General features: G+C 50.8%; 2 protein-coding genes across 8 annotated transcripts in view; both read right to left on the bottom strand.

The window, feature by feature from the left end:
• The window catches only part of DIP2A (disco interacting protein 2 homolog A), a 117,122-nt gene extending 116,508 nt beyond the window's left edge, over window positions 1-614 (bottom strand). For 2 of the 3 annotated variants that reach the window (XM_049627660.1, XM_049627662.1), the window contains exon 1: window positions 229-614. In XM_049627660.1, coding sequence (XP_049483617.1) covers window positions 229-319 — 91 coding nt within the window. In that variant the 5' untranslated portion in view covers window positions 320-614. The remainder of the gene's footprint in view (window positions 1-228) is intronic. The other variant, XM_049627661.1, reaches the window with a different exon arrangement.
• A 12,139-nt stretch (window positions 615-12,753) lies between these two features.
• The window catches only part of PCNT (pericentrin), a 133,430-nt gene continuing 123,767 nt past the window's right edge, over window positions 12,754-22,416 (bottom strand). For 4 of the 5 annotated variants that reach the window (XM_049627666.1, XM_049627664.1, XM_049627667.1 and 1 more), the window contains 6 exons: window positions 20,310-20,420; window positions 18,881-19,113; window positions 17,243-17,319; window positions 15,587-15,707; window positions 13,693-13,820; window positions 12,754-13,246 (listed from right to left, as the gene is read on the bottom strand). In XM_049627666.1, coding sequence (XP_049483623.1) covers window positions 13,203-13,246; window positions 13,693-13,820; window positions 15,587-15,707; window positions 17,243-17,319; window positions 18,881-19,113; window positions 20,310-20,420 — 714 coding nt within the window. In that variant the 3' untranslated portion in view covers window positions 12,754-13,202. Of the gene's footprint in view, window positions 13,247-13,692; window positions 13,821-15,586; window positions 15,708-17,242; window positions 17,320-18,880; window positions 19,114-20,309; window positions 20,476-22,416 lie in introns of those variants that run through there. The other variant, XM_049627668.1, reaches the window with a different exon arrangement.

The following is a 22,416-nucleotide window of genomic DNA, read 5'->3' on the forward strand; positions in this document are numbered from 1 at the left end:
GAGGGCAGGGCGGGGGCCTCGGGGTCCGGAGTGAGGGCCGGGCGGGATCCGGGCTGGAGTCTGGGGTCCCGGGGTGCGAGGTGAGGGAAGGGCGGAGGGTCCGGGGTTAGGGGTCTCGGGGTCCGAGGTGAGGGCAGGGCAGAGGTCCCGGGGTCAGGGGTGAGGGTAAGGAGGGATCCGGGCCAGTGTCGGGGGTCCCGGGTGAGGGCCGGGGGCAGGGCCGCTCACCTTCCGACAGCTCCAGCTCCAGCTCCGCCAGGCTCTCCCGCACCTCGGCGGGCAGCGGCACCGCCTCCAGCGCACACCCGCGGTCAGCCATGGCCCGCTTGGCCGCGCCCCGCGGATGACCAGGCCGGATCGCGCCCGGGGTGGGGGGGGCTGGGGCCGCGTTCCCGGCCGGGCCAGGGCCGGGTGGTGGCGGCGCAGGCGAAGCCTACCTCGCTCCCCTCAGCCCCGCGTCCCGCATCGGCCCGGCGGGGAGCTGAGGCGGCGGGGCAGGGGCGCGGCCCGAGCGGCTGCGCACCGGCGCGGGCGCGAGCACGGGCGCGGGCGCGAGCACGGGATCCACGGCCACCCCGCGCGCTCCCGGCCGCCTGGCAAGCCCTACATGGAGTGCGCGTGCGCGGCGAGAAGGGCGGGAGGGAGAGTGCGCTTGCGCGGCAGGTCGCGGGCCGGTTTGGCGTCCCCGGCCCGCCCAGCAACACCGAAGACTCGCCCCCATTGGCCCCGAGGATGCAGCGAGGGCACTGCGGGGTCTCATTGGAAGAGGTCGGCAGACAAGATTGTCACCTGGGCTCAGGTCGCTGCCTGAGTCCGTCTAGCACCTGCTGGATTCCGCGGTGGCTTCCTTCCTGGGCTGGAGTCTCAGACCTCAGGCAGGGACTCTCCTCCGAGTTTGGGGTCTGGGCCCAGGCGGCTGCCCAGGCACTGCCCACTGGGATGAGAGCAGCCAGTCAGTTTGTGTGACCCTGCAGGCCCTGTAAGCGGTCCCTTCAGCTTCACTGTTGGAGCTTTTCACCGATTCCCAGTAGCCTTGCTGGGACAGCCTCTGCACACTTTGAATGCCCTGGCTTTGCGTTCCTGCTCTCAGAGTAGCAGATATTTACATGGGCCCCCTTGTGAGCCAGACATTTCCCCCAGGGCTTTGTATGTATTAACTCATTTACTTTTCAAAACAGCTGTAGAAGGTATATTATTGACCAGGAATGAGCTCCAGCAGCCATTTCAGACCGTGAAGTGACCGTAGGAAGTGGGAGGACAGGTACAGGGGAACAACAAAACATTAGGAACCTGGGGGCTCGCTGGAGCTGAACTGAGAGACCCACAGGAGTCCTGAAGGAGCTGTTCCCCCAATACATACAGGGAAGTGAATCTGCACTGCGCAAGGGTGGACTGTAGTGGATGTGAATGCAGGCTATGGGGCTCCACCTTGCCTAAGGTCATATCCTTCCTGGAGCCGTCCACATCTGGGGACTGAATGAGTGAAGCAAGACTATAAAGATCTGGCCACCTGGGCCCAACACAGGACACCTCTGTGAGCAGTACCAGTTCAGTTCCAGAACACACCAGACTGGCCTTCGGACACTTCTGCTCCCTCTGCCCAGCCCTACTTCCTCTCCTTCCTCTCACAGGTGTTGAGACCAGATAAATATCTTGCACCCAAACTCCATCTAGCATCCGCTTGTGGAGAAGCCGTCCTGCAACAGTTGGTACGAGGAGTAGCACATGAGGAGATGGGTGGCATCACTCACCCCTTGCGGTGGGTGGAGCACTCACAGCCCCTGTGGGGTGATCGTTGATGTTTCACCAGCTTTGAAGTGAGAGTGTGAACCAGTGAAAATGGAGCACTAAGTGGGTGACGTATTAAGCCTTTCACATTATAGTCGCTATAAGGAAGGACAATGGAACCGGACGGCCTCTCCTTATAGATGCTCTTAAGAAAAACAACAGACCGCTGAAAGCCATGGAGTCTCTTTGGTCGCATATAAAGAAACCATCTCCTACACTGAGATGATAGAGACCGGGTCCGGGGCACCTGGGGGGCTCAGTTGGTTAAGCGTCCGACTCTTGATTTTGGCTCAGGTTATGATCTCACGGTTTGGTTCATGAGTCCGAGCCCCATGTAGGGCTCTGCTCTGACAACGCAGAGCCTGCTTGGGATTCTCTCCGTCTCTCTGCCCTTCCCCCACTTGCTCTTTCTCAAAAATAAACAAACGTTGAAAAAAAAAAAAAAAAAGATACAGACCAGGCCAAGGAATTAATACCTCAAAGATGGTAAACACCCAGCCAAGGCAGTTATGTTATGATGAATTTGGGGACTTGGTTGGGAAAAGCTGGGGTTGGAGGTATTTGATATCTGGGTAGATACCCTCAAAGGTTTTCACTCCCCAGACTACCTTGAACCTTTGGAGCCTGCCCACATGGCTTACCTTTCCCTGTTAACCTAACATTCCTTCCCCTCACCTACTGGACACTAGGCATATAATTATGGTTATCTTTTGGCATATTAGCTGGAAACACGAGATGGAAAGGGAATTCTATTTCCCTCCCCCTCAAAAGAACGGTGCAGTTTGCTAGGGCTGCAGTAACAAAGACACACAAACAGGATGGCTTGCCAGGAATGGACTGTCTTACAATTCTGGAGGCCAGAAGTCAGAACAAGATGACAGCAGGGGGGCACCTGGCTGGCTCAGGCAGAAAAGCATGTGACTCTTGTCCTAGGGGGTCATGAGTTCAAGCCCCACATTGGGGTTAGAGATTACTAAAAAAAAATAAACTTAAAAAAAAAAGATGACAGCATGGTTGGTTCCTTCTGAGAGCTGTGAGCTGTGAGAAGCTGTCATTCCTCCTTCCAAGCTTCTGAGGGCTTTCTGGCTATGTTTGGTGTTCCTTGGCTTGTAGGTGCATCATGCCAATCTCCGCCTTCACGTTCATAGCTTTCCCCCTACGTGTGTGTCTGTTTATGTGTCCAAATCCCCCCTTGCCTATAAGGACACCAGTCAAACTGAATTAGAGCCCACCCTGAATGAATTCATCTTAACTTGATCATCTGCGGAGACCCTACTTCCAAATAAGGCCACATTCACAGGTGCTGGGGGTCAGTACTTCAACCGGTTTTCAGGGAGGAGGTGGGGATACAATTCAACCCATAACAAGCTGTAAGACCCAGCCAAGCCAACGTGAACTGCCAGGGCCTGGGAACATTTGTTGGGGGCCACATTATGTGTGCTTGATGAGCGGTTGAATTCATCAGCATGACCCTTGCAGAAATCAAAAGGGAGCTGCAACGTAAAACTGGGTAGAAGAGTTTACTGACTTTTCAGCAATCTTCTAAGATAGGGGATTTAGCACCTGCACGACAACCGGCTGTAAACTTGCTGAAGGGATGGCTGCTGGCATGATGGTGTACCTAGTGCTGCGTGACAAATTACTACACACTTAGTGGCTTAGAACAACAAGAATCATCTCTCTCAATTACTCATTTACTCAAATGTCTGACAACTGATGTTGGCCCCCAGACTGTGGAACGTGTGGAACAAATATACAGTTTTGCCTGTTTGCGATGTTAACTCATGCCTTCTATCATAGTCCAGAGATCAGGACCACTTAGACATCCTGGAGATGATTACATTGTCCCATTACATCAATAACATCATGTTGATCGGCCAGATGAGCAAGGAGTGGAGAAGATTCTGGAGACCTTGGTAAGATACAGATACTCCAGAGAGGAAATAATAAACCCTATGAAGATTCAGGGACCTGCTACATCAATATTATTTTTAGGGATCCAGTGGTCAGCAGTGGCCCAGGGCATCCCTTCCAAAAGTAAAAGACAATTATTGCATCTTGCACCTTCAACCATTGGAAAGCAAGACACTGTCGGACCTCTTCAGAGTCTGGAAGCAGCATACTCCACCCATAGGAATACAGCTCTGATCAAATACTGGGTGATTTGGAAAACTGTCAGTTTTAAGAAAAGCCCAGAACTTTGATATCTAGAAACTTGGATCCTCATCATGGCCCTCCTGTTAGAGTGGCCCATACGGGGTGCAGGTAATTAACGGAGGCCATAATAGGTCAAGGCTGTGATGCAAGTAGCTATGCTGCCTGAGTCATATGTTCTAGCAGGTGGTATTGGTGGTTATTGGCGGTGAAGGAACAATGCAATGTGGAGTTTCTAACATGCCCCAGTAGGAGATTCTCGATTCAGGACCCTGAGGTTCTGACATACCACTTGGAGCAGAGAATGTATATGTCTTTTTGGGGGAAAAAAATGCCTTGTTTTGCTACTGTGTTCTGATAGGGATGTAACACCTGACCTTGGGACACCAGATCACCATGCAGCCCAAATTGCGCATTATGACATGGGTGCTATCAAACTTACCAGGTCATAAAGTCAGCTGGGCCCAGCACAATCCATCATAAAATGGAAGCAGTGCATTCAAGACTGAACATGAGAATGTAGAAGTCACAGGTGAGTGCCGAATAGGTAGCCCAGACCCGTACAGCACCCCCTGCTGTTGTGCTAGAGCCACTCCACCATTCCACATCTGTGACCATACAGGGGGCCTTGATGACCAATTGACAAGGAAAAATCTTGAGCTTGGTTCATAAATGAGTGGGCTTGGGGGATGCCCGGGTGGCTTAGTCAGTTAAGCGGCCAACTCTTGATTTCAGCTCAGGTCACGATCTCATAGTTTGTGAGTTCGAGCCCCATGTTGGGCCCTGTGCTGGCAATGCAGAGCCTGCTTGGGATTCTCTCTGCCCCTCCCCCACCCACTCTCTCTCTAAATAAACTAACTAACTAAATGGGTTGGCTTGGTATGTGAGTTCAAACTGCACATGGACAGCAGCTACACTGCAGCCTCACTCCAGGGTGGGGGGGGGGGGGCTTGTAAGACAGTGGTAAGGGCATATCCTCCCAAAGGGCAAAGGCATTCACTTTTTTTTTAATGTGACAAGTGAACCACGGACAGTGTTGGATGACCTAGGTAGGTGGCTGGCTTAGGGCCTGGAACAAAATTCAAACCTGGGATAAGGAGCTCTGTGATACATGCATGAGGATAGATTTATTGGAATAGGCACCAAGTGGGTGGTCTTTGTGTAAAATGTTGAAGTCTAGAGAGCATCCATGAAAGAAGTATTAAACAGCCAAGTGGACAGAATGACCGGCCAGCTACATTGGACAGCAGTTGCCACTGGGCACAAGGACAAAGTGGCCAAGGTGCTAGAGCAGAGGCTATCCGTGGGCCCAGCAGTGTGAGTTCTCTGATCACGGCTGAGCCACCAGCTGCCACTGAATGTCTAACCTGCCAGCAGAAGAGACCAATGCTGAGCTTCCATTATGTCTCCTGACCTTGAAAAGGTCAATCAACCAACTTCACTCTATTGGAACTTCCATTCTGTAAGGGGCAGCAGTTCTTTTTCACAGGAATAGATTCATATTCTATGTATGCTTGGGCTTCTTGCCCACAAATATCAACCAGCAAGGGCTTAAGGAGTGTTTGTTCCACTGGCACAGGACCCCACATGGCCTCATATCAAATAGGACTCACTTTACAGCACAGGAAGTGCAGGAGGGCACTTCAGGCAGCAGAAGTGCAGTGACCATGAGATCCACTGCCTGAGAGAGCATCGGGACAGCCAGCCAAAGGCACAGCTGTGGTGCCAAGTTGGGAGTTAATATTCTGCAAAGACAGGGTGCCGTTCAGACCTTTATATGCCACTGTATCCCCAAGAGGAAGGATACATGAGTTGAAATCAAGGGGTGGAAACAGGAGTGGCCCCACTTACCATCGCTTTCCACTGTGGCACTCTGTGCTTCCTATCTTCCCAAGTTCAGACTGCAGGGTTAGAAGTCCTAGTCCCCCAAAAGGACCCTCACCAGGGAACATGCCAACTGTTCCCCTGGATTGCAAACTATGGTGGTCTGGAAACCTTGGGGTCCTTGCATCTAGGAACAAGCAGGCAAAAGGAGGAGTCACTGTCTTGGCAGTGGAGAAGGTAGGGCATCTCCTGCATTAATTACACAATGAGGAAGAATATGTGGAACCCAGGTGGTCTGCGTGGGTGCCTCTTGGTAGTCCTTTGCTTAACTATGATGAAAAAACTAAAGAATTAAAACACTAACTCAAGAAGATATATGCACCCTTTTGTTTACCGCAGCAGTGTTTACAGTAACCAATAAGTGGAAGCAGCCTAAGTGTCCACTGACTGATGAATGGATAAAGAAGTGGTGTATATACAATGGAATACTTCTCAGCCATAAAAAAGAATGAAATCTCGCCATTCACTATAATATCGATGGAACTAAAGGCTATTATGCTAAGTGAAGGAAGTTAGGCAGAGAAAAGACACAAACCATATGATTTCACTCATCTGTGGAATCTAAAAAACAAACAAGAAAGAGAACAGACTCATAAATACAAAGAACTGGTTGTTGCCAGAGGGGAGGCGGTGGGAGAATGGGGGAAATAGAAGGGGATGAAGACGTACGAACTCCAGTGGTAAAATATGTTAAGTCATGGGGATGAAAAGTACAGCATAGGGAATACAGTCAACAATACGATAACATTGTTCAGTGACAGATGGTGACTATGCTTATCGTGGTGATAATGTATAGAATTGTTGAATCAATATGTTGTGCACCTGAAACTGATATAACATTGTATATCAACTATATTTCAATTAAAAATAAAAATACATTAGAAATAAAAACATAAGCTAAAAACATTTTATTCCATCAAAAATTAAAAAATAGGGGCCCCTGGCTGGCTCAGTCAGTAGAGCATACAACTCTTGATCTTGGGGTTGTGAGTTCAAGCATCATGTTGGGCACAGAGATTAAAAATATTAAATATAGAAATAAAAATGCATTAGAAAAAAAAAGAAGTCTAAAGAATTCAACTTGCACATGTAATGAAAGGGTCTGCCTCTCGATTCACAGATTCCTGAAGTCTGGCTGTAAGGGAGGGAGCAGATACGTGTGCTAATGGTTTAAGGAGCACACCACTTTCAGACAGTCCCTCAAACTTTTAAGATGTGTTTCCACGCTGGTGCCGAAAGAGAGCCTTCAGCAACCGCTCCACTCTTTGGTCAAGGCAATTTTTTCCAGCCGATGGGATACATGGTGTTAGTTCGCAAACTGGTCCCCATATGTGGAGGGAAAGGAGAGACCAAAGGAAGAGGCGGACAACTTCAGGTTGGTAGGTGGCAGCTATACTAAGCAAGGTACCTTCTTTACGAGGCCTCTCTTGGGCAGACATCAGACAGGCAGATCTCCACACCCACCTGCCAGAACCTTAAAGGTTTATACAGAGGCCTTCACAGGATTCAGTCACATACACGATCCAGATGGTGTCAACAAGGCTATGTCCTTGGAACAGCTCCCACAGTGGGAACAGTAGGCAGTGGGTACGTTCCAAGGACAGGGGAGGGAGTGGAGAGCCTCCAGTTGCACAGGTCCAGCTCACAGGTCAACTGGCAGTCACATCCTCTCGATGGCCTCCCCCAACACACAGTGAGCCCAGTGAGTTCTAAGAGCGTGAGCTGACCCTGCACCTTCATGGCTTGAGAACAGCCCGTGCAGGGCTGCAGCTGGGTGGGATACTCTGTAAGCCCATGGGTGCTGGTGCCGACGGATGCCTTGCAGGCAGAAAGCCCAATTCACACCTGGAACGTGTGTCTATTTCTAGGCTGACAAATCACGGCCTCCTCTGTAACGTAGGGAGCCAGGCCGCCACATCACCGTCTCAGCATTGGCATTCTGTCGGCAACGCAGACGCTAAGAGGCAGAAGCCAAATGGAAATCTCCCCAAATCCACCCCTAAGCTGGGTGGTGGAGTCACTCCTGTCCACTCCTAGCCGATGCCAGCATGCCGTGTAGATCCGTCTGAAGAACAAACCCGTTCTCTCCTGTTCTGTCAACTGGTCATGGGGAACTTCCCAGGAGAGCAGAGCACAGGGGAGGCAGGAAGTAGAAAACTCAGCACCACTCACTCTGGTCATTCGGATCTGTCCAGACCCAGTGTCGTACGTCCTCCAACGTGATGGCATTAGACGGCGGGAGGGAGCTCTGGGAGGTAACTGGGGTAGAGGAGGTGGTGAGGGTGAAGCCCGTATGACCGGGATCAGCGCCTGCCGAGTCAGAAGGCTTGCTTCCCCTCCCCACTCTCCGCCACGCGAGGAGACAAGTCAAAGTAAGCGGTTTGCGTCCTGAGGGGCCTCGCCAGAACCCCACCCCACTGGCACCCTCATCTTGGGCCTCCAGCCTCCACAACTGGGAGAAATACATTTTTGTTGTTTGTAAGCCACACAGTTTATGGCATTTCGTTACAGCAGCCCAACCTAAGGCTACACGGTGTCCAGCCCTCCGCGGGTGTGTCACGGCGTGTTTGGGCCGTCTCCTCCCAGAGGAGGCCTGTTCTTCTCTACTGGGATCAAACTCTTGACATGGGCCCAAAAGCAACAGCACCTGATAAAAAGGTTTATATTCAGGCTCCCTCGTCACTTTTTCCTCAATACCAACCAGAAAAGACGATTAGTTCAATTTCAGCAGAGGCAGCAGTGCCTGTCACTATCTTATTTTAGGGTCTTTGTTTAGACATCATAGAACTTTGATCCATTCCACTGAAAACATCACAGTCACAGGTCCTAATGAACGGAAAGCAGCAAGAGATATGCTGGCTTGTGAGGCAGATTCCACTCAAAGTCAGGGCTGCCCCTGTGGCAGTTTCTGGGGGTCAAGGAGCCTGCAGAACAGCATGTGTCCCTTCCAATGTCAGAGGCAAACAGCCGTGCCTTGTACCGCCTACCGTGAGGGATGGCTTGTTTGGACCCAGTGTGCATGCCGAGGAAGCCACAAGACGTTAGCGTCCCCGCAGACCAGGACGACCACAGGCCTGCAGCTTTGACGCAGGCCGTCATGCTTGCTGCTCAGGTCATCAAGACACCCAACGCAGGATGCTGGACACTGCTTCACTTAGCCCCATTAGGGCAGACCACTAGGGTCTTGAAGCAAAGCTTTGCCTCCTCCTGTTGCTAACTCAGTTTCCATTAGAGAAACATCAAACTTACCCCTGAATCCTGGCGGAGACCAAACTCCTGCCCAAGCAACACACAACTCACGCAGCACGTTGTACCCTGGGTGCTGTCTGATGGCTGAGCCATGAGGACAGGCAGGTGCAGTGGAGCCCTAATCACCTTAAGCGCTATTTATATGAGGTGTAATGAAAATACATAGATTTGACCTTTGCTGGTTTCCTGGCTCCTAAAACCCTCGGAATTTCCTGATAAGAGTGTCCTTTTGTTACAATGAGCCCCCTTTGACCGCCCCTGAGTTTTTCACTAATGACTTGGCTCATGGTGAGGTCCCTAGACAGCTTCAGGATGGGGGCCAGTCACCAGAGGGGCGGGGCTGGAGACGGACTTCAGGCACGTGGCAGATAATCATGACTACATCACGAAGCCCTGATAAAAGCCAGTGGGCAAGGTTTGGGGGGCTTGCAGGTCAGTGAACACCCTGTGTGGGTGGCACGCCCACAGAGGGCAGGGAAGCTCTGTGTCCTGCCCCTGAGCCTGTCCTGCACGTCGCTTCCACTCTGCTGCCCGAGTCCTATCCTCACCAAACCAGTGAATCCAGCATTTCCGTGCATGGAGTCATTCTGGCAAATCACCAAACCCGAGGGGAGAGGTTGTGAAAACAGCCACATTTGTAGTTGTGGCCCGGGGACCCCACTTACAGCTAGTGTCTACACTTACAGCTAGTGTCTAAAGTGGGGCAGTCTAGGTAGTGTCAGAATTAAAGTGTACACATGTAAATTGCATGAACAGGTGGTCTGGGTTCCCATTAAATTTCCCTGAGTTGTCCACATGCCTCTGTCCACTCCTGTTTGGACATGGATTTGCTTTCCTTGCCCAAAGCTCATTTGTGGACCGCCCCCCCCCCAAATTCGTGTTCAGCATCCCTGCTTCTCACAGAGAGTGTGGCATTCCCTTTTACTGTTAACTCCCATCACCCGGAAGGAGCTCTCCTGGCGGATGGTGGAAAGGCCTGCCGACTCGAGGCACCCCTCAAGGAGCCTTTCCTCCCACGGCAGGGGAGCCTGGGGGTGAGCCGGGCACAGCCCCTGTTACCATCGTGCCAATGATTCCGGAGCAATTTCTGCTTCTCATCCTGTGACACTGGGCTCTGCTGTCCCAAGGGAGCTGCTTCCTCCAGACAACAGTCCCTTTCAACAAGAGCAGACTGTCCCCTGAATCAGCAGGGGCGGGGTTGCTGTATGGGCTGGTGTGACTGGCCCCAATCACCACAGGGCAGCTGGATGGCAGCCCACAGTGAGGACAGGAAAACCCATCCGTAGCCCATCCTCACCAGGCACCTCTTGGTACTCGGTAATTTCAGACTCAACTGTAAGAGGAGAAAACAAGGGACATCTTCTAAAACCAAGACTATTATGATCTCAAATCTTTCTGGTGGGAAGCTTATGTCACCCAACCAGCCAAGGTGCTGGCTGAGGACCAGGAAACAAGGCCCTGGCGAAGGAAGAGGTGATAAATGTCGAGTAGGGCCTCGTGACTCCATGCAGAGCAGGGACACCTTCCCCTTCCATCTCCCCCACTTTGTGTGACAAGCCACAGTGCATCAGCTGCACAAAGTTGTGAAGGGCTGACCCAGTCCTACAGGCGAAGTCTGTCTCCCCTGGAGAGCAGCACTATTGAGACGCAGCCCCGTGTGGGCCTTGGAGAGGCCCAAGGCCATCGTAGATAACTCACCTCAGGCAGGCGGATTAAGTTACGTCTCAGTCATGTGTGTGAAGGAGGAGAACACATGCTCAGTAGACGAGGAGTAGACGCACTGCCCACGTGCCTTCAGATCAGTTCTCGCCCGTCTGTCCTGCACAAGGACCGTCCCAGGCTCCCTTGTCCGGTCTTGGCCGACAGGAGGGCCAGAGGACAAAGATGGGACGTTTCTCTGGAGGCTGACAGGTCTCATCATGTGGTCAGCTCCTGCAAGAGCGCCCTGTCCCTGTGTCCCTGACAGCCCCTGGGTGCCAGCAGCTTCTGGCCGGGCTCAGAACAGCGCCCCTGCCTGCAGAGTAATCAAATCCTTGTATTAAATCCCCTTTGTTTGGAAACCCGGTGTGGTTTCTGTTTCCCGGTCTGAGCTCTGATATAGTATCCTACGTTAGAGTAAGACATCCTAGCCCAGACTGTGGGTGGTATTTTTTCATCTTTCATTACGAAAATTTTCAAACAATGACCATATACCATTATATGAGCCAGATTCAATATTTTACAAAGATTTTGCCATGCTTACTTAATCCATATTTGTGTGTATTTTTTCCTAACCATAGAGCCATCTCAGAGTGCATCCAGTGGTTGTAGCCCCTTGTTCTTAGTAATTCGGCATACAACACCTAAGAAAGCAGCATTCTGTTACATAACTGTCAGCACAACCGGGAATTAAAATTCCCTTAAAAGCTATCATCCAGTACAGGTTCAGTTACCCCCAAAACCACCTTTATAGCCGTTGGTTGGTCCTCAATTTAGGAACTAAACTTCACACCCATCTCATTGGTTGTGTCTCCTGTTTCTTTTCACTGAGAACAGGCCCTCATCAATGCTGTCAATCTGATGAGACTAGGTGAATCACTTACAGAATATCCCATGTTTGGGGGCACCTGGGTAGTTCAGTCGGTTGAGCGTTTGACTTTGGCCAGGTCATGATCTCACGGTTTGTGACTCTGAGCCTCTCATCGGGCTCTGTGCTGTCAGCTTCAGATCCTCTGTCCCCTCCCTCTCTGTACCTCCCCCACTCATGCTGTCTCCCTCCCTCAAAAATAAATAAAACATTTAGAATATCCCCCACGTTTGTCTTTTTCCTCATGGTTTTATGTCATTTGTTCCTCCATCTATAAACCAGGAGCAGCCACAGGAGACACCGTGCAGTTCACCCATCATCACACCCAGAGGCCCAAACGCCAGGCCGCCCGCTGACCCATGGGTACTGTGCTTTTAGGACCTGACCTGATTATCCTGCCGTGGGTTGCAGAACGGCAGGTCTCTAATGGGATAGTCCCCTCCTTATTAATTAGCTGGCACCTTTCCGTAAGAAGAATGTTCCCTCGCCTACGAGGATGACTGGCCGTTCTCCTATGGAAGGCAGGGTGAACACCTCTTTCTCTTTAAGGACCAGCTCCCACAGGTACTGAGCTGGCGTGATGGTCACTTCTGCTGGTGGCTCTAAATGAGGCCTCCCACATGGACATTTATTCTGTATCTGATAACCAACCAGATCACTATTCTTCCGGATGCGGAACTGAAGAGACACGTCCAGGCTTCAGCGACAGCAACCAGCAGAGCACAGAGCTCGGCAGAAAAGGTGGAAAGGCTGTAAGGAACTGGCCTCACAGTCGTGTTAGCTGCTGCACAGAAAGTGCAGACGCACACCGGTGCTGTAGGCCGGAAGGAACATCTATCATGGAAGTAAGCTGTGATTCAGAAAAAATGGTTTTGTGTTAAAGCCTACGCTCAGCAGAATAAATGTCATACTCAGAGGTCTTGAAATCACATGGAGATACTCAACTAGGAAACCAAGTAAGACCCAGCAGAAGGCAAGTGGCTACCTGTCTTTACCAGGTGAGGAACACTTTGTGTCCCTCCGAAAACCCTGACATACAGGAATTCCCAGTCTCTGTTTTGGTTTCTTGCCACTGATAAAGCAAATTGGAGAAGACTGAAACACAACACAAGGGCCGTTCACAAATAAAATAGTGCTGGACTTTTATTCTTTTTGGTTTTTGTGTGTTTGTGTTTTTAAACCAAGTCCCCATCTGTACACTTGAAGAAAATAAACAACAGGAGGCCAGGCTCTGCTTCCTTCTTGGAGGCGGGCAGGGGCTCTGCCAATGTGCCCGGGGCAGGGCAGACGCCTGTCACTCACGAGCGCACACGTCACCTCAGAAAGGTAAGGACCTAAGACGTACTGAAATTACACAGAATGTACTCCACTTGGCTTTGTAGTATTACAAACAGGTGAGAACACCTAAGGAGCCGCACTAGGGGGGCTGGCATCTCCGGCACGTGGGGAGACTGTGTGCTGCCCAGATGCCACGCCACAAGCTTCCCTTAGACAAAGGAAAAAGAACCCCAATCTTCTCCTCAAGTAGAATTGTCGTAGGTAAGAGCCGCAAGGATTTTATTCATTGTTTAATTTTCTGGTGGCAGGATTTCTTTGAAGTACAATCTAAAAATAAAGAAAAATGACGTAGCAATTCGTTAGAACTCTTCATGTGTCTCTTAAGAATTTCATGATACTGAAACAGTACCACTGAATTAACCTCATTTATGGTAAAAATAAGAATTACAACTAAAATATACCATGGCTTAAACTACGTTAGTGAAGAAGCCCCCACAAATTCTATCCTGAAACATAATTACTTGTTCCCTGTGAGCATAAAACGGAGCAAAAGGCCCAGCTAGTGATCAAGCAAACGGATCCCACGCTCACGCTGAAGACACTGCTCATACTTCTGGAGGTGCCTTCGCCCAACGATCCTAGTAACGATGGTTAATGATTAAGACCGAAAGTAACAACACTTGCTAACCTGAACGCTACAGCCTCTGCGATGTTACTTTTCGTTCCCAGGGTTCAGTGTGTTATTTTAGAAAACACAGAAGAACTGTTATTACCTGGAGGTGCCCCGCCCAGTCTCTGCTGGATCATCTCTAAATGATGAATATATTCTGTCAACGAATGTTCAGGGTCTTGAGAAGCAGTCAGGGATCTTTCTGATTTTGAGTTTGAGGATGGAGCGGATCTTCAAACAAACACATAAAACAAGAGTGGAAGTCAGCACCCAGAGCACAGACAGGCAGCAGGGAACGGGGTGAAGCAGACAAACATCGCCTTCATATCCTCTACCACGAAAAAAAAAATGAAGCATGTACATACGTGTGTGCGCGTTTGTTCGTTTTGGTTTTTAAAATGTAGTTATGCGTGTACGTGTGTATGTACATATGTATGCAAACTCTACGCCCAACGCAGGGCGCAAACTCACGACCCTGAGATCAAGAGTTGCACTCCCTTGCAGGCTGAGCCAGCCAGGCGCCCCAAAAGTAAGGCATTTTTTTAAAATGCTATGTAATGCTTTTAAAAACTAACTTCTATAAAATGTTGCAGGCTTAAAATGACTAAAACTTACTGTATACTAGGATTTTATTCATAAAATCTTCATGTATGAATTCATTATCCCAACTGGTTTTTGCACCACTGTCCCTCAGACCCACCTCTTCTTTGTGCCCTGAGGGTGACCCAACTACCCACGGGACTTTTCCGATGGTCCCGAACTGTCCCCTTCACTGGAGGCACAACCCGTCCCATTCTGGTCCCTACTCAGTGCATCTTCCTCCTGGTCCTCTGCTGTCACTGTTTCTCAGGGTAGGGACACTTCCTGTTCTTCCTCACCCCGTCCACACTGGAGAGGCCTCGGCCACCAGACCAGGAACCTCTGCCTTCCCCACACAGAGTGGACACGTGTGCGTTCCCTGCCTTGCTCGTGGCCGGGCCAAAGCCAAAACTTTCATGATACGTCTCCCTGAGGAACTGCACACGTTGGTGGAACGTCATCAGCACAGGAGATCAAGACCCGGACGCACAGCACATGCGCCTGGGCTGCCCCGTGGCACGGCCGTGGCGCCTGTGTGTACTGCACCATCTCTCCTGTTGGGACAGCCACACCAGTGGCCGCCACACTCCTGAAGTGTGGTCTGCACTGACATGCCACCGTCAGCCAGGGGCATGGGGTGAAGGAGCGAATGCCGGTCAATGGCACTTCGGAGACAGTGCTGTACCCTAAGAGCGGAGCTTGCTCTGGAAAGCTCACTCAGAGAAACAGAAGACTGGATGTGTGTGCAAACACCCACAAAGATGCAAACTGAATTCTGCTACACATTTTAAGGGTGTGTTACAAACACTGGAGGTCATGTTGTTGAAAGAATTACGTAAATGACTCCTGCTCTAGATTTCCTCACACCAGCATTTGGACAGGATGGTCACATGGTTCAATCTGCAGAAATGCAACGGAAGTCACATCTTCCGTAATTAGCACCTGGATGAGAAATCCCTCTGTTGGGAAAACACGCTCTGGGGACAAGGCGGGGCCACATCCCACCACCCCCACCAGGGCCTCAGGACGTGCCGATTCCATATAATCCTGGCTCAAACCCTTAGGCCATTATGGAAAGCTTTCCTCAATTTAATTTTTAAACAAAACTGCATTCTACCGTCCAACCACAAGTCCTCCTATCTCTTAAAATGAAAAGGGCTCTTCCCCACCGAAATAACCTGTGGATGTTTAACTGTGTTGCTGTAACATCTCAACTGCCAACTGAGTGCTAAGTACAGAGATAACATCATGTGTGCAAAACCCCAATCCCAGAGAACTATGGTGAGCCCACCAAGGCCTTGCGTGGCTGTGTGCACGTCTGGGGAGGGGTCCCGCGGTTGGAGACAAACCCGTGCACAGCGGCTGCGCTACAGCGCGGGCCCGGCTGCAGTGAAAACGCAGCCTCGAAGTACACTCACCTCTCCCTCTTGCACGGGGAAGCTTTTGGCACAGGGTCCCCAGTGTGGCTGGAGGATGCATCCCGGGTTGGTGGGGACGTGCTGGTTTTGGGTGGAGGCTGCTGCCGTGGCATCGGGAATCCTTCCCCCACAATCGTTTAACAACAAAGGGAATAGGAAAAGAGACGAATGCCTTTTAGTAGGAAGGACCCTCTACCAAAAGTTAAGCTTTTAAGATCTGCATGGCAACTTCAAACATTTTAAAAATACTCTATTTATAAAAGTTATGCCTTAGAGATTTAAAAAAATGTTTTTTAATATTTAATTTTGAGAGAGAAGGTGTGTGTGACCAGGGAAGGGATAGAGAGAGAGGGAGACACAGTATCTATCTAAAGCAGGCTCCAGGCTCTGAGCTGTCAGCACAGAACCGAACAAGGGGCTCAAACGCATGAACCGTGAGATCATGTCCTGAGTCGAAGTTGGACGCTTAACCAACTGAGCCACCCAGGCACCCCTGAATTTTTTTTTTTTATTATTATTTTAGGCCATCTCTACACCCAATGTGGGGCTTGAACTCACAACCCTGAGATCAAGAGTTACATCCTCCACCAACTGAACCAGCCAGGCACCCCTAAAAATTGTTTTAAAAAACTCTATGGGCGCTTTGGCAGCTCAGTTGAGTGTCCGACTCGATTTCAGCTCAGGTCATGATCCCACGGTCGGGGGATTGAGCCCTGCCACAAGCTCCACACTGAAATGCTTAAAATTCTCTCTCTCCTGCTGCTCCGCTCCCCACTGGTGCTCTCTCTTTAAAATATGAATGAATGAATGAATGAATGGATGGATGGAATTGTTGTTCTTATTTAAAAAAAAAAAAAAAGCTCTACAAGAACCCCGAGTTTTGATCACCTGTGTTTTGCCCTTGCCTGCAGGGCTGACCTGACCCCAGCACGCATACGGGCAGTGCCTCCAGGGGATCCTGGGGGCAGTAGTGCGGAGGGTGTTCCTCCACCCCATTTTGAGGAGAGGTCTCCAAAGAGGGAGAGGCAGAACCCTGGAGACCACCAGGTGCACCTGGTGTAGGAGAAAACTCTCCTAAAGGCCTGAAGGTCGAAAAGCCATTTTTATTTCAAGAAGTAACAATCAACAGGTAGGAACCAAAGCTAATCAGTGACTAGGGAAGCCCAGTCCCCTGATGGTCAGCTCTGGGGGCAGAGCTCAGGGGGCGCCGCCTACTGGCAGCCTCCCACCAGGCCCCCGAAGCCCCACAGGACAAGGGACTGCGTGCCCCATGACAGGGGCGTTCTCTGTGCTTGTGCGTGGGTCAGCATGGCACCTGGGGACCAGGTGTGGCTGATCCAGCAGGCAGTGGTGCCCCAAGGACAGATGTGGCCACACCAAGCAGAACATCACTTGGTTTTGGACAGTAAGGTGGACCTTCTACTAAATGAGTTATTGGTCAACATGTTTAGCATTTCTACATTTTTTCAACCATTAACTGTGTAAACCCTGGGTTTTTCTACGCTTCCCAGCGTTAAAGCCATTTTCCTTCTGAAGCCATCTCGCCTCACTGCCAGCGTCCCTGGATGTACCGATTTCATATTTGCTTTACTGCGTCTCCAATGGGCTCAGCCAGCACCTGGCTGCCAGCGTAAAGGGGTTAAGCAGGGGGCCCACCTGGGTGGGCCGCTCGGCCTTGCACAACAGCTCCTTTTCGATCTACTTCTTGCCACTTCTTAACCAAAAAACGTAGTCTACAAAGGGAAAAAAAGGACACAAAACATTGAAAACTAGAGCAAATAGGAGTGAAAAGAACAACGAAAATTCAGACGTGATCTACGACTGGAATCAGACTCAGGTGGGCCCCCACTGTCTTTGTGGTGACCTTGATGCCTGTGCCCTCAGCACCTTCCTTGCCACAGCCCCCACAACCGCCCGATGCCCACCAGCTCAGAGTCTCACAGACCCCAGTTCAAATCAGTCTGCAACACCTGCTCCCTTCGCCACTAACGCCACCTAATGGCACAGGACAAAAGGCGCAAAGACAGAGGCTTTTGCCCTCAGGCGCTCCTGGTCAGAAGACTGAGGAGTGCCAGGTGGGTGTCGGGAGGAGCAGCACTTGCGGGGGGGGGGGGGGGGGGGGGCTCCCTGACCCCTCCCGGGACGGACCCTCCGTGGCTTAGTGGACGCCCTTCAGAGCGGGCCTTCCTGCTGGCTGTTGCTCCAGGCACCGCTGCCTCTCTGACCACAGGCCCTCTTAGAAGGCATGTCTGCCTCGCATCAAACCACTGCTGCTGAAAACGCTCCTCCACCGTCAGAAGTGCTGGCGGCGGGGCCTTGGGACTGCTTACCAGCCCCGCAGACCACCTACCAGGCTTCCTGTCCAAAAACGCAGAATGGACAGACAGACAGATGGACACACAGATGGTGGGGGGGTGGTCTCTGGTCAGAACTCAGAGGGGAGGGGACTAAGTGGCCTGGCTGAGGCTGAGAGTCGAGAGCACGAGAGCAAGGAACCCCGATGGACCGGAATGGCCGGTGCTCAGTCTCTGCGGGGAGCAGGGCTCCCACCATCCTCTGCAGCTTGGGGGAGAGAAGCCAGGGAAGGCAGCCCACCCAGCTACTGCGTTCAGCGTGTACCCTCCCACAGATGGCTGGGGCCTGAGGACACACCTTGTGGGCATCATAGAGCGGATACAGTAGTACAATTCTTACTGGGACATTTTTAGAAATTCAGCACATCTTAAAATTATAATATAAAATGGATTCTCATCACTGTTAATTTTGAACAGGTCAAAATTTCCAATCACACCAGAGTCACATACCTGTCCCCCAAAAGAGACCCTGTGTAAACAAACGACTGGGACAGTGAGCGGCGTCTGAGGCTGGTGGGACCCCCCCAGTCTCCCCTCCCCCAGGAGCGGTCTCATACTCACGATGGAAAACAGCACCTCGTGTGGGTCCCCTGTTCCTATGCACCTGGCCCTTTTTATGGAGCACAAATTTGACTAAAATATAGGAAACTGCAATCTGAAGCAGTGAAATGCAGTTTCGAACTTGATCAGATGTGCCTGTCATCAGAAGGGACCCTGAGAGAGACCCATCAAGGGGCAAGGCACTGTTTTGTGATAAAAAGGCATCCCTCAATCTTCTGGCGTCAGAAGGCAGCTGACAGTTTTGCACAACATGATTTCTTGAAGGCAAATGTCACATATACTTTAAGGCCTCAAATTTCATCATCTTAGAAAAGAATGTAATTGCACAGTAAGACAACGGAGGACTAAGCCCAATGTGCCTCCTGCTTGCGAAGATTACCTTAATATTGCGATCACAACCCTGACGGCAGTTCGGAACTTTGTAAAAGGGCGAGATGTGCTAATTTTCTTATCAGCTTTGGAAGGAAATACTCCCAAATGAGCGATCATGGAGAGTGTTTCTTGTTCAGAGTCCTGGAATCCACCGATCAATAGTAAAAGATACTTCTTTTGATAAATCAGAGCCTTTCTGAAGCTTTCTGCTCTCAAATAATGCAGATATAGTTTTTCCACCTGAAAGAAGAAAAAAGCAAAACAGTCATGGAACAAAGACATCTTGCTGACAGAAGTTGTACAGTACGTTTGTACCACTGTGCTTTAAAAAGAACCAGACAGAGGCACCTGGCTGGCTCAGTCGGTGGAGCGTGCGACTCTTGATCTCAGGGTTGTGAGTTCAAGCCCCACGTTGGGCATAGAGACAACTTCAATACATAAATAAATCTTCAAAAAAAGAAAAAGAAAAAGAACCAGACTGTTTTCCTTCTCAGCAAATTGTCACATCAGCCCTGTGTGACCTCCGTCCCCAGGGACGGCTTTGCTGTGCAGAGTTTGATCTCCTGTATCAGACAAAAGGGAGACCACAGACTTCTTTTCCAAGCCTCAAGGGAGCCCCCCAAAGACCCCAGGAATCTGACCACAAGGTAAGGTGCGCCCCTGTGGCGGGGCGGGGTCTCATCCTGGGCCCCCTGGACATCTCAGGGGCTGTGGGAAATCCCTCAAGTCACATAGAGAGGTATGTCCTTATACCCTAATGCTGTGACACAATTTTTCCCTCGAGAGGGCTCAGAGCACAAACCTCAGGGCCAACATGATGAGCAGGGCCCTTTCAGGGTGTGGCGACTGTGGTCTAACGGGACTCCAAGCACAGACACGAGGTTTGTGCGGAATGGGGCCAGCTTTCAGATGGAGGTGCTCTCACTTAAACTCCCCTCATGTGCGACAGCTCGACAGCTAGAACCGGCATGTCTCCCGGCTGGAAACAGGCACAGGGTGGGTACGTGTTTTGGCAGCTGTGCTCAGGCCCGGGGGAACCCCATGTCACAAGAATGCTTTCGCTGCTACAATGAACAGGCCAGGGTTTTTAAAGCACTGGGATTTTAGGCGTGGAGGGAGAATGACCAGGCACAGCAGAGAATTTTTAGGGGAAGCGACTCTGCAAGACACTGTAAGGGCGGCCACCTGTCCTACACGACTGTCGGACCCACAGAGTGTGCACCACCGAGAGCGAGCCCCGCCATGCACCGTGCTTCTGGGTGACCGGGACCCGTCCATGCAGGCTCGCTCAGGTGTGGGACGTCTCCGCACCTTCCCCTCAATTCTGCTGTGAGCCTTACACTGCTCTAGAAATAGACAGTCTTTATAAAACAGACAAAGGGCACCAAGCAGGTGACACCGTGCACACCCAGCACAGCCCTCAGACCCGCCCTTACCCGCATGCTGCAGGGGTTTGCATCCTCGCTTGCGGGCAACCCTGCCTCCGGCTGTCGCGGTGAGCTCTGTGAGACCGCCCTGTCTTGCCTCCATGAAGACCTGTCCGGCCTCTGTAACGAACCACACACGGCACCGTCCACACGGCTGAGCCAACAGAGGAGCACCCTGAGAAACACGGCCGAGGGCAGAGTCGGCAGGAGATGACCCCTCGGAACCCCAGCCCCAGGGGCAGGGTCATGTTCAAACAGCTTGTTTCTTGCTCCCCCAGGGGTCTTTCCAGGGGGAGGCCCACCCTGGGTGCAAGGGGGCTGGGCGCACATCTCCCGAATGCCATGATGTGGGCCATGCCTGGGCCACCTTCAGCCTCTTTTCACTGGTGCCTAAGCTGTCACGTGGTATTATCAATCAGATAATTAATACTCACGGGTAGTTGCTACATAGCATTTATTGAAGTATGACTGCACAAAAGGTACATTATTATTAAAAACAAAATCTAAATAATTATGAGAAGAACCCTGAATTCAAAGTGCTAAGCCTGTTGAACACCCTCATACTCTCTGGTCCTAGAAATGCTAACTCCTGGCAGGTGTGAATCCCTGGTTCTACTCCAGCACCAACAAATCACACTCTTGGAAACCTCAGCAAGGGCCCCACATGGGTGCCATGCACACTGAGGACGTCATGACCAGGCAGCGTGTCCAAATGCACACAGCATGGCCTGGACACCACGATGTGTGTGGAAGACGCCCAGAGCTCCAGTAGGGACGCGTTAACAGAGGAGGAGGATCCCACAGTGAGGACAACAAAGGGACCGTCCACACCGGACAACCAGGACCTGTTACTGAGGCCAGAGGGAGCTCCAAGTACTTGGGCCACGTGCACTGTGACCTCCGCCCCTCAGTCTGGAACAGGAATCAAAGGCAGCCTGGTGGCACCAGCCCCCAGCACCAGGGCTTGGCTGAAAGGAGGAGCCTATGACCAGGGTGACCCCGTGGAAGGGCCCTCGCCGGACCCATGACGAGGAAGAAGGAAAAGGACAGATGTTTGTTTTCCTGGTTCTAAAACACAGCCTGGGCTTTTCTGGAAAGAAACACTCTAGAAATGGAAATTGTCTTGGACATGAAGGGCAAAATGCCCCACCAGTTCACTCGCAGCCTGTGACTTATTCCTTGAAAACATTTATTTCCTACAATGAAAGCAAAAATTACATAGGACTACACCAAACTAAAAAAGCAAAGGAAACCATCAACCAACAATACATCCAATAAGAAGTGAACATCCAAAATATATTTTAAAAATTCATACAACTCAGTATGACAAACAATCCAATGAGCAGAGGATCTGAACAGTTTTCCCAGGAGACATCCAAGCGGCCAACAGACACCTGAAAAGATGCTCCACATCACTCATCGTCAGGGAAATACAAATCAAAACCACAATGAGATACCACCTCACGCCTGTCAGAATGGCTATTACCGAAACGACAAGAAACAACAGATGTTGGCGAGGACGCCGAGAAAGGGGAACCGTCTTGCACTGCTGGTGGGAATGCAAACTGGTGCAGCAGCTCTGGAAAACACTGTGGAGGTTCCTCAAAAAGTTAAAAACAGAACTACCATACAATCCTGTAACTCCACTTCTGAGTATTTACTCAAAGAAAATGAAAAGATGATGTGAAAAAAGACCTGCACCCTATGTTAACGGCAGCATTATCTACAAGAGCCAAGATAGAGAAACCACCCAAGTGGCCATGACAACATGCATGGACCTCGAAGGTATTATGCCAAGTGAAATAAGTCAGACAGAAAAAGACCAATACCGTTTGGTTTCACTTACACGTGGAATCTAAAAACACGCCCAATGAACAAACAAAACAGATTAGAAACAGACTCACAGACACAGAGAACAAACTGGTTGGTGGCCAGAGAGAGGAGGGTCGGGGAACGGACAAAATGGATGGAGGGGACAAAGAGGTGCAAATGTCCAGTCGTAAAGAAGATGCAGCAGAGAGAACACAGTAACTGTGTGGTGACGGCTAGTAACCAGACCCAGGGTGGTCCCCGTTTTGTGATGTGTGTAAGTGTCGAACCACTATGTTACACACCT

This window comes from Panthera uncia, chromosome C2, assembly GCF_023721935.1.
Source record: "Panthera uncia isolate 11264 chromosome C2, Puncia_PCG_1.0, whole genome shotgun sequence".
NCBI lineage: Eukaryota > Metazoa > Chordata > Mammalia > Carnivora > Felidae > Panthera > Panthera uncia.